Genomic DNA, 12,303 nt, shown 5'->3' with positions numbered 1-12,303 from the left:
CTTGTCTCCTCAATTTCCCTTCTTGAAACTGTCGGGGAAAATAGTGCATTTTTATTTGAAGTGTTAATGAAGATCTTAATTGTGAAACTTGAAATAGATCTGCTAGACTGCCTGTTGCACGCTGCACAAAACCAAGAAACGCTTTGCTAGCTAACACACTGATAGTACAGAAAGTTATTTTCCAACATAGTTAAAATGATTGTTACTATCATTTATATTGCAAATCATCTTCTAAAGTTATATATGCCTATATTACTATGCATAAAAAACAATCTGAAATTCAGCGCAAAGAATCAAATGATTTCAAGTTAGAAGTACATTCATCAGCATGTAATAAATTCTTAGCTTTGTTCCCAGAACCCAATCCCACTTAGTAAGGCAAGATCCATTCTTACATTTTTATTTAGAGCTTTTTAAGATCTGTTTAACACAAGTAACATTTTCATCAACAAATGAGTTAACTACTGCCTGTATCAATGCATCAGCTTCAAAACGGAAATTCAGAAAGACTGGAGTCTCCAAAGCCCCGGTGAAGCTGTGTTACAACTTCTACATGATTCAGATCAATTCACACGTTACTTCTGTAGATGCGCTTTTGAAGACGATGGAAGCCAAATCTTAACAGAGCTTAACAATAACGTCATAGAGTTTTAGAGTACACTTCATGCTGTTTAATTGTTCACACTCTTCTGGTGTGCAGAAACTTCTTGCAATAACCCTAGCAAGCAAACTCCGAACCTCTGTCAAAACCAATACAGGTATTATCATTTCTGCTGGTCTAAAAATGATTTGTCAGTTGCTGCAGGACACCAGTTCCAAACAGCATATGTTTTTTTCAACTTGCATTTCATACTTATTACTTTAAAATGTAAAGTTTCCCAAAGTCCCTGTCTTTGCCCTGGAGTGCCACCTATGGAAAAGTGACACTTCCATGAATATTTTATGCAGTGCACTATGGTGCAAATAATCAAATGTGAATTCCCTTTGAGCACTTGCAAATACATGCAGGCAAGTCACACTAGATTAAAGTCGCATCATCTGTTCGAGTTTGCCTTAAACAAAACTCTGATTTTGGCCCAGAATATGTGAAAATATGAATAAAGAATTAATTGCAGCAAATCTTTCCTGATACCTTTGAAATCTTGACAGCTACTTTCTACTTAACTTACTTAATGTTTTCATCTTCTCAGCAAGTATATTAAACCCTCTTCAGCTGAATGAAGTGTGGTAAAAATCAGGAGATTCAAGTTCAAATGTTATACCTTGATCAAAGTACTAAATAAAGGGACTCGTTAAGCATAACCATTTCCAGGTAGCCATTTCTCACAAAAACACTGAATGACCTGGGACAACAACTGAGCAGGTAACAGCACATGTGAAGGTTAGGACGTGAGCAGAAGACTGGGATGAAAATTAAGGAGGTACATCAGCAAAATACTGAAGTACTGCACATGGCCAAATTAAGGCCAAACTTGGAAAAAAAGAAAAAGAGTGCTGCCACTCCTCTCACTTCTTCATTCCTACAATGCCTGATGTGCAATTTATTTTGGAATAGAAAGTTAACAAAAATAAAGGTCCTACAGTTTTGTATTTATCTTATCATGAAATGGTAACACAAGGTGATATACAGTTGATTTTTTAGAAACCGCTTGTACCTTATCACAGTATTAGAAAACGCACTTAAAACTTCTCTTTCCTCAGGTACCAAAGAACAGAGTAAAATAAAGAAAGAAATGCAACTACATGGACTTAGAACACCAGTCTCGGATCTGAGAATGAAGCCTCAGAATAGTTGTTTGTTTAGTTAGGAATTACATACATGTATGACTATGCCAATATATCCTGTACATACAGAACATACAAAAAAAAAAAAAAAAAAAACAAAAAAAAAACACCAAAAAATGGAATACTATATATATATGTATAAATATATAAATACTATATATATCTATATGTATATACACACTTTTTTTTTTTTTTTCTCCAATCAACAGTGTCCCCACACCCTAATAGACTATAGTCCATTATATTGGAGAATATTGATCTAGAAGATCAGGTGTGACTAAAAACTATACTGAACAATAGGAAAAAACAAAAAGCCACAACCGAATAGTCTTTTGGTCAGACTCTGTGCATCACTAGAGTTCATTTTCCTTGTGTCAAAGATTGGTCTCTGTGAACCACAGAACAGTTCATTCAAAAAGTCTGCAATTTTCATTCAAAAAGTCTGTATCTTAGATACAAATCGTGCAGACACCAAGTTTTAGAATTTTTATTCACAGCAAATGACACAAGAAACTTTAAGTTCTTTTTTCCTAGATGCACAATAGTTGCACTGACCAATAGGACCTCACAGTAAATTTCTCCAGCCACTACTCCAGTTGATCAAGAAGAGGTTTTTGAGACATCATAGTGCAAAAGCTGAACAATAAAAGTTAAATACATAAGTTCTAAGAGGACAGTTGCAGGGAACAAAACACAATCTAACTTTTATCACAGCTGGAAATAGTACTGGAACACCCCAGCAGAGGTAAGAAAGCGTCTTTCCAGGTTGAAATAAATATATTCAAACACAAATGCAAAAGACATTTATCATAAGATGGCCATAATGTCTGTGATACAGCACAGCAAGTTGCTGCTTCTCAAGAAAAGTGAGGGACTCACATTTCAGTTTATCTTTCATTTCTCAAGCTTCATAAAAGTGTTCCTCCTTACTAACATGGTCCCCACCAGAAAGGGGGAATTTTTAAGGCACGTAAGTACAGCTCCACATGGTAAAAGGCAGCAAAATTTGGCTTAAAGTAATTCTGCAAACGAATAAACTTTGTCTGGATGAAGAGCTACGAGATGTGGTTTAGTGGTTTGCTGTAGCTACGGTAACCGGAGGACAGTTGGACTAGATGATCTTGTATATCTTTTCTAACCTTGTGATTCTATGATTCTATTCTACAGAGAATAAGGAGGTGTTCAGGAAAAAGTCTTAACATTCTGCCATATTTCTGCTATTAATCTGAGATGCAGTCAGAATTTTGTGGCTGGAGAGATGTGTCTTCAAAACACTGCCTCAAGAATTACTTGGGGAAACTTCTCATTACTCATTTGTCTGTGTGGACTCACACTTATTCACCTCTCTTCATCCAACTTTTTATACTAGAGGCATAGTAAAAATTGAATAATCATTCACAAGCTGTGCTTTCTGTATAACCAGAACAGTTTAATGGGAAACTACAGTTTTCTGTTTTTCTTCTAAGTCAGTTACTGCCTTTAAAAACAACTAAAGTCACTCCATAGAATATGAAGGAGTGAAATAACATGTTCAGTTATTAGCCAAACATGCTTAACTTAAATAGGCATTTCAGCTTATATACAAGATGAATCTCAACGCCAATTACCTTTTCAGATCTACAGCTCTTTTAAACCCTTTTATATATTTTCATTCCTAAGCCTAACAGTATTTATTTAGATAAGCGTTACGGAAGTTAGCACTTAACATAAAGAATATACCTTAAAGCAAGCATATCCACTCTGAAATTATCTGCCTGTGTAAAATGACTCAAAAGCGCTGGCTGCTAGTTCAGACTGGTTAAGTTCTCTAAGGTATATTTGAACAATTGCCCTATTTAGCTTTATTCCTCTTAGCCACTATTTCACGCTTATTTCTTTCAGCTTCAATTCCATAACAGAAAAGTAAGGGAATCTTCTTTGATATCCCATGTCAGCTTTTGTTATAATAAACATTAGATAAATGTGCAATTAAATGTTGCTACTGGTTATATAATTGCTTGGGTCATACTATCTATACTGATTCAGGCAATATCCCCTGAAGTTCTACACAAGTTGTTGCTTATATTGTGTGTTCTTTAAAGATTTAGGTCCGCTGTCTACTTCCTATTAGATTTTTAGTAGGTTTTTTTCCCCCTAGAACTTTTTGTTTTCAAAAACTTACCCATACTGTGATGCAAAACGATACACATCAGGCCAGGCGTTACTACTTTGCAGAGAAAGGAATTATTAGTTCCTTTTTAGTCTGAGCTGTGATACGGTGCCTGTATCTTTGTTTGCACAGACCTGTTGTTTTATTTATTTAGCTTCTATAAAGCACCACTCTGCTCACTTACTGTCTGTTGTCACCTTCAGATCCTCACTGAAGCATTATTGTTTTCTCTGTTATTTCTATGAATGGTTTTCTAGGATATGTTAAAGAAAGTGAGAGTTAGGGTATAATACCTGTTCTCCAACCATTCTCTTCTTAATTCGCTCCCATGACTACCAGTAGGAACCCCTAGCCAAAGCACAATTGACTTCTGCAGTAGGAGTCAAAAATAAAGGAAATCTCTGAACTTGTGGAAACCAAAAGCAATCCGAAACTGGAGTTTCTCTGAACACACTGATACAGCTTCAGCTTTGGGAGCTATGTCTGAATCTACCACTTCCAGCATCTCTTGCATCTTCCTAACCAAAGTGAAATCTTCTTGGCAGCAGCAGCCAGCCTTTTTCATTCAGGCGTCACCTGCATATACAGAACTATGACACAATTTCATCTTACTTATCTTTGGCAACTCTGTACTCCCAATTAAATCACAAAGGACCAAACTAAATCACTGACAGACATAAAATATTACTGAACTTTCAAACACTTGAAACCAGGAATAAGCTAAACTTGGGAAGTTGTCTAGCACATCAGAATCCAAAGAGTTAATAAAAACCTGAATATTGTTTTCACAAAGGCTTTTTGAAAGAGACTTGAGACATTTTTATAGCCAGAAACAATTAGGGAATACTTGTTTCAGCATTTCTTCCAAACTGGAATGTGACTGTATATTTAAGATAAAATTGCGATATGAAGAGTCTGCTAAAAGCACTTTTTTTTTGTTTGTGCATTTTGTTTGTCACCCAGTGTCACACTAACAACTCTGCATCTCATTCTAAAGCACATTATACGGTGAGATAAGATGAAAAAGACAGTTTTTTGTTTCCCCATGGGGGAAGTACTTCTGTTAAAAGCATCTTTTTACAATACCATTCTTTCTGAATTACCAATAACGCAAACCAAAGAATTAGATACTGTACTCTAAAATTTAATATTTGTTCAATTCTTATTCATATCCTGTAGACATCCCCATGTGTAACAGGGGAAAGTATGCTAAATGCTCAAATCTACTTAAGAATCCTGAAGATTGAGCATTTCTGTCCTTCAATCAGAATGCTGTCAGGTCAGGCTCTCACATTCAGCAATGTAAGTTCTCCTGCAGTTTTTATTATTATAACTAAACTCACATGTGGCTTATCAAGTAGATAATAAGTCATTTTTTAAAAAAGAATTGGATTTGAAGTCCAAGAGAGCTATTATAGCTTAACCTTACTTGTAAATGCTCTCTCAGACTTCAGTTTCTTCAAGAGTAAGCTCTCAATAGTAATGAGGAGTGAGAAGAAACACTGGAAGGTAGAAAGAATGTAAAGAGTTAAAAAGAAACTCTTCCACACATCTTCCTATGCAAAGGTAAGCCACGTAAACTTGAAGTACTGTATCATGATTAACAAAGAAAGGTGAGTTTTAAAAAGCCTTTCCAAAGGAAAAACATTCACCGCTAACTAAGAGATGCAGCAAGGTCTTCGCTCACTTTTGAAAGCCTAGTAAATCTTCAGGTGGTGCTTTAGTAAAGATTTGTGCCTCAGGTATACAATAAAGTAAGATGAACAAAGATACTAACCTTTAAGATTCTTCTCTTTCTGGAACGCAACTAGCAGTGGCCAGGAATAGTGAGGTCTGATTGGCAAGCCTTCCTCCTTCATGGTCTTCATCACATCGATAGCCAGGTCTAGAAATATTCACAGGATAATTAAGCAGTGACGAAGTACTTTAAAACCACACACAAACACACAAAATAAATAAGAAGTATACCTGATCTGTTGGTCTCCAAAGCACAGCGCAAAATAAATACCAGTGGTGCCGAGTGCATTTTTGCTTCTTTTAACTCCTTACAAAACTGCTTCAACTTGCTCATGGGCTGTAAAGAATTTCAAGAATTAATAAATTTTTCATTGTTTCTAAATTGTTAAGAACATCAAAGTCTTCTAATGTTAAGGCAGTGCATATTACACATGCCAAACATGCTCCTTTTGTGAATTTCAACTTGCTGTTTAAATGGGCACAAAGCACTAGAACCTGAGATTCTTTAAGAACAGGTAAAAAGAAAATAATCTACTCTTTTCCATGTCCACAGTTACATTAAACAAAATAAATATTGTTTTAAGCACACTATGAAAAAAGTATTATTATTCTGCATACCATATTCCTATTTACACAGTGCTGCAAGAAGAAGCTACCCTGGTCCACATTTTCATTTGATGAATGATTGCAAGACTTCAAAATACGAAAACTTATGTCTTCAAAGCCATGAGTTATCAGAGTCAGACACAGGTTCATCATATCTAGCAAGTGAAAAAACAGAAAACAAGAAAAAAACAAAGTTAACATAAAGCACATACCTATTTTCTCACTTAAATAATGAAAGTAGTGAAAGCTAGGGAAGAAAACATCTTGCATGTAGCACTGACGTACTTTTTAATATGATTAGTCAAATTACTCTTTACAAAAATAATACAGACTACTCTTCACAGAATTATTTGTACAATCACGAAATTCACTTTTCCCACTAAACGGATCATACTAAAAATTAGCAAAGCATCACCACTGTAGCATGACAGGATACTACCTACAAACTACCTGAACTTGTCGAGAATAAAATTTTAAAAAGGTATTAAGTGCAATTAACAGTTATTATTAACAGGGCTCCACCACTTACTGCTTTCCTACGAAGTCTTAATGAATTTCACAAGTTAAAAAACATATTCATTTTTGTATGAGAAACATTAGAATTGGTTTACATTACACATTCCAAAAAATGTAATTAAAAGTAGCACAGCAAATCCATAGACTAATGGCAAGAATCCTATTTTCTGTATATGCCCAAAGCCACAAAAAAAAAAAAAAAACACAAAAAAAAAACCCTATTTTTTATGCCATGGAGTAACCAAGAACATACCTGGAATCAAATCCTTTTCAAATCTTATGCGTTCTTTAATGTCTTCTATGTACTGAGGATATCCAGCTTTGGCAAGGCTAAAAATCACCTGCATCAAAACTCTATCCATAAGGTACCCTTCAGTTTTCTCAACCTCTTCTAGAGTCTGTAGAAAAGAAAAAAAAAATAATTTTAAGAGTGAATTCTGACCTGAAAGAGAATATATTAAAAGATCAATATTTACAAAAATCTGTTGGCAGTCTTTTTGTTTGTTTGTTTTGTTCATTTTTAAATAAACAGGGTTAAGTACACAAAAGGCAGAGAATAATTAAGTTCCCGAAACTCAAGTATGTTTAGAAAGTAAAAATGGACAGGTAAAAGGGATATAGCATTTTTTCTACAGTATCTAGTAATACATTAAAACACCAGATGTATTTCCATCATGAGATGGCTTTCTAAAGCAATCACTATGAAAAGGAGAGAATAATTAATCAAAGTTTTGTTAATGTGTGTCTGATGAATATTTCTTTAAATTGGAAGTAACATTTCCTATTTTGCCCCTGATTTGGACTTCTCCTTCCACCACTATTTAAATTAAATCAGTTTTCCTGTCTATTTCCTTTCCAAATATTTCCTTAATTTTAAAATTAAAATAAGGTGAGAGAATTCTTTAAACAATCAACTACACAAAGGGTTGCCAAAAATATCAATCTTATACAGGCCATATATACATTTAAGATACAGATATGAACTCTCCTAAATAAATAAATAGGTTTACTGGAAGGATTCTATGCCTTGAATGGGAACAGGATCATCGAGGTTTACTTTTATGTATATCACATTCAAGAGACAGATGTTGTAAGATCCCTGAGTTATTAAATCACTCACTGGTAACCATTTTCATCACATCTCATAGTGTGAAAAGCAACTATCATTAGACGAATATTTTTCATGAAGTAGGAAACTGCTTTCAGTTAACCCAGCTATTTAGATGTAAAAAAATGAAAATAAAAGAAACATTTCTGCTATGAGGAAGTTAGTTATAAAATTCAGTATTATTCCTCCTGTATAGAGAGAAAGCCCTGCAATATTAAACAGAACAAAAGATCAAACACATTTCTTTAAATTCAAACTTACAATACCTTCTTGATGCTATCAGCATCGCCCTTTTCAGCATACACATTCAGCAGGGATAAATAGGTGTCTGGACCTGGCTCAACACCGGCCATCCTCATCACAGAAAGGATATTTTCTGCACTCTTGATATCACTAGAAGAATTGAAAAGAAAGACCCTCAGTGGCTTTAATCATAATGCTGCTGTCTGTCACTTCCACATTTCATCATTTAGTTATTAATTATTGGGAACAAAGGCTGCAACAAGCACAAAGAAACCTATTTTAACTAACACTCTAAAAGGTCAAAATACAAATCTTTTTATTTTTCTATTACTTTAATTCTTTTTTAGCTTAAACAATTAAAAGGGTTCAAAAGTTTAAATGCAACCAATTTTCAAACAGTACACAAGAACAGTAATTTGCTTTGAAATGCAACATTTTCAGGCAAGAAAGATTGCTACCTTGCAAAATAAGCCCTGTTTGCTTCAAAAATGCATCACAAGATGATATTTTATGTTATGCAAAGCCATTATGCTATTTTGTGGCAACATTTTCTATACGGTGTCACTCTATGTAACAGCAAAAAATAAGGAGTATTAACATATTAGCATTACCCTGATCTTGCATGACCTTTCACAAGGCTACTGAATACCGCTTCAGTGATTGGGAGATCTTTGCTCTTCATAAATCCAAGAATCTTACTGCAAAAACAAGACAGCAAATGGTTGGCTTTTTATTTATTTATTTTTTTTATTTGAAAAGAAACTACTGAGCTATTACTGCACTGCTGGACAAGTGCTATATCATCAGAAAGGAACAAATTATATCTTAGGTTGCTACATAATACAAACATAAACTCAGTTATTTTCCTTTTTTTCACATGAAATGTACTTGCCACTTTGAAATATGCACAGGCAAAAGGGTGGGGCTGGGTTTCTTACTATCTTCCTTTTTCTTTTCTTTCGCATGCCTAGCAATCACACTGCTGCAACTTGAAAGTTAATGTAACAAGAGTTAGACAGACATGAAGTAAGCCCTGTGTAACAAAAGAATTACTACTACTCCCTCCTTTTCCCATTTAGTTCTCAAATGGGGCCATTTTCTTACACAGGCAGTAAGCATTCATGCCTCATACTTTTTCATACCTGCTATAGAAACGACAAAACAAGTTATTTTCTGAACAACGTAAATACAATTTAATTCCAACACAGGTGTATCACACAGTTTTATTTTGTTTGCGTAGGCTCCAGCTGTCTCTAAAAAATCGCTATTCAGTGCTTGAATAAATTATACTTAATACTCTTTGCTTTGCTCAATTTATAAGAATTACACTGAAATGAGTTTTAACATTAACGGTAGAGAATATGATAAACAGATTTCTTAGAAACTCTTTTCAACATAAATGCAAAAGAATACCTCGCTCCTTCAATGTCACCCTCATTGCAATAAGCAGCAATCAATCTTTGGTATGTAACCTACAAAAACAAGAAGGAGAATTTAACAATTTCTATCCAACAGATGGATACCGTTATTGAGGAAAAAATACCATTGAAGAATACCTACTCGATTGGGCTGCACATTAGCTTCCTCCATTCTGGCTAAGAACTCAGTTGGAGAAAATTTATGCTCATTTTGAAGGTAGACTTTCAGTAAAGCATTATAGTGGCTCGTGTCATAGACAGCACCTAAGGAAATATTTCAACAACAGTATTAATGTACACTCCCTAAATGTCAACGTGATTTTACAGTTCACTCAAATAGCTTCCCATCAACTTTATTCTGGATAAACTTTATAGTCAGGCTACTTCCTGTTATCCACCTTTGCAGTAACATGTATTTAACATAATATTTTATGTTCATAAATTCATAATAACATAAATATTTTATGTTCACAAAAGTCCAAAACAGAACAACAGAACAAGTACATTGCTGCTGATGTGCAAGCTAGTCCACAGCAAGTTAATCTACACAACATACAGATATAAATGTATAACATTAAAAATTATCTGATAATGTAGCTGGCAGAACTAGGAATACTTAGTCCAGTAGATAAATCAAGCTAATATCTAAAAGAAAATACAATACATTTTCGCAATAATAATTAAAAAAATAATCAAGTTTAAGCACCAGAAAAAGAAATCTTAGATACTTTTAACACCCCTAGATGTCACTATAACTCCCAGAATAGGGAATAAGACTCTCACCTGAATAGTAAAACCTACTGCTTATTTGCTAATGAATTTTAGCCATTATAACCTAACTCTTAAACACTATTAAAATGCAACCATTTTTTTATTACAAAACAAAACAAAAAAACAAAACAAAAAAAGAAAAAGAAAAAGCAATAGAAGTATACAACTACTCCAGAAGGATGTTTTAACAAAATCTACCTACCCAGTTCTTTCATCTTGTCCCATATCATATGGGCTAGCTCTGTTCTTTCAGATGACAACACCTCCGGTAATAGAGCGCCACAGCTACGCAACAAAAGCAAGGTCTGGTTACTCCCTGGACAACCTACAGTAAAAAAAACAAAACACATTAGTAAGGATTATTAATGGATTCAAGTAAACCAGAAATAGTCACTCGAATAACACAGAAGCAGTCATGCCACAACAGATGTGCTTTTACAGATGTAAAAGCTGCTGGGAATTATAACTTTAAAAGAGTATAGACATTTTTAAGCTCTACTCTTTGGGAATTCATTTGAAAGATAACATTGAAGCAATTTTAAATGCATTTATAGAATATTATTGTCTAAATTTAAGACTTTAAGGTAACTGGTCCACACAATCATACATATTTTTTAATAGATAAGCACTCATCCATCTATATAATGTTTTAAAAAATCCTCATTTTTGAAAATCGTTTTATAGCTCTAGGTAAGAAAGGTGGTTTCATTCTCCCAGAAGAAGAGTTCACACAGCTGATAAATCACGGTGTCACCCTCTTCAAAAGTACCAGACTGTGCATGAACCCATATGTCACATCTTATCAAGCTTTACAAGAGAGGATGCCTTGACAGGACCTAAAACAAAGTAGCATGAAGATCACAGGACACCACTGAAACTCATCCACCTGGCAGAGGGTTTTGTATTTTTCACTGGTGTCAATGTAGACCTGTAAATAAACTTTAATCTTATTCAGGAAAAATAAAAAAACAACAAGCCTATAATTCAACTCAGCTTGCCTTCTCTTTTAATCAAACTCGTTTTCTGTTGCTATGCTGTTGCTGAAACTACTCTTAACCTCCAGTTTTTACTGGGACAGTGCGATGACTGAAGTTTAAAGCTGAAAGGAGAAGTTGCTGGTAAACAGCAACAGCTGTATACTGGAATGCTTTTTTCAGCACTAACATTAGACAGACCGTCATTAGGAATGTCAGTGGAAAACAGAGATGGAAAAAACCTTTGTGTTTAAGTGGTACACAGCCACACATTTCGTCATAAATAATCAAAAAAACAAATGTAAAAAGATATTGATCCATTGAAATATTTAAGCATATTGCATATAATGAAATAAAATGCAATAGGATCTTCAAAATTTAACACTGACTAAACAGGATACCGAAATGCTTAAGCTATGACACTATTATGCACTGAAGATGATTAATGACAAAACACGCCACTTTTTACAATAAGGAGATCTACCAAGCAGAAGTTAAAAAAAAAAAAGTCCAGCACAAAATACTAAACTGAGGTGGAACAGTACTTCATAATTCCACTCCAAGATTCATGGATTATTCGATCCTAACGAAGACATAACTTCCTGGCAAATGTCTAAAATAGTTCAGTAACAATTTGTTACTATTTTAACACTGGTATTCAGCAGCATAAATCTAATTTTCAATTTCCTCTAGCATCCATTTTCACTTCTGTCCATGCTCAACGAATGGGATCATTTACATCTGCAGAATAATGAAGGAAACAGCAGAAATGCTCACGTGCTCCAACTTCCGCATTCAACCCCAGGGATGTCAAAAATCTAACCATAAATACAGCTATTTATATGGCTTTACTTCTACTCCTGAGGTAAATAACGTTAAAGCTGAAGTATCCTTCGCAGGTTATTCAGTAAACTGGAGATAATTTTTGCAAATCCACCAAGTTCTAATAAAAAGATGTATCTAAGATGTATATAAAGCAACATACTGTAAAAGTAA

At 34.3% G+C, this 12,303-nt stretch overlaps 1 protein-coding gene across 1 annotated transcript in view; it reads right to left on the bottom strand.

Annotated features, from left to right (window-relative positions):
* LRPPRC (leucine rich pentatricopeptide repeat containing) overlaps positions 1 to 12,303 on the bottom strand; it is an 88,355-nt gene that overhangs the window by 65,991 nt on the left and 10,061 nt on the right. The window contains exons 3-11 of the mRNA XM_072331971.1: positions 10,536 to 10,658; positions 9,705 to 9,826; positions 9,558 to 9,616; positions 8,756 to 8,842; positions 8,168 to 8,294; positions 7,047 to 7,191; positions 6,290 to 6,432; positions 5,903 to 6,008; positions 5,712 to 5,819 (exon numbers count right to left, since the gene is read on the bottom strand). Of these exons, the coding sequence (XP_072188072.1) occupies positions 5,712 to 5,819; positions 5,903 to 6,008; positions 6,290 to 6,432; positions 7,047 to 7,191; positions 8,168 to 8,294; positions 8,756 to 8,842; positions 9,558 to 9,616; positions 9,705 to 9,826; positions 10,536 to 10,658 (1,020 nt within the window). The remainder of the gene's footprint in view (positions 1 to 5,711; positions 5,820 to 5,902; positions 6,009 to 6,289; positions 6,433 to 7,046; positions 7,192 to 8,167; positions 8,295 to 8,755; positions 8,843 to 9,557; positions 9,617 to 9,704; positions 9,827 to 10,535; positions 10,659 to 12,303) is intronic.

Source organism: Excalfactoria chinensis, chromosome 3 (genome assembly GCF_039878825.1).
Source record: "Excalfactoria chinensis isolate bCotChi1 chromosome 3, bCotChi1.hap2, whole genome shotgun sequence".
Classification (NCBI taxonomy): Eukaryota; Metazoa; Chordata; class Aves; order Galliformes; family Phasianidae; genus Excalfactoria; species Excalfactoria chinensis.
This window is presented reverse-complemented; position numbering and strand designations above follow the sequence as displayed.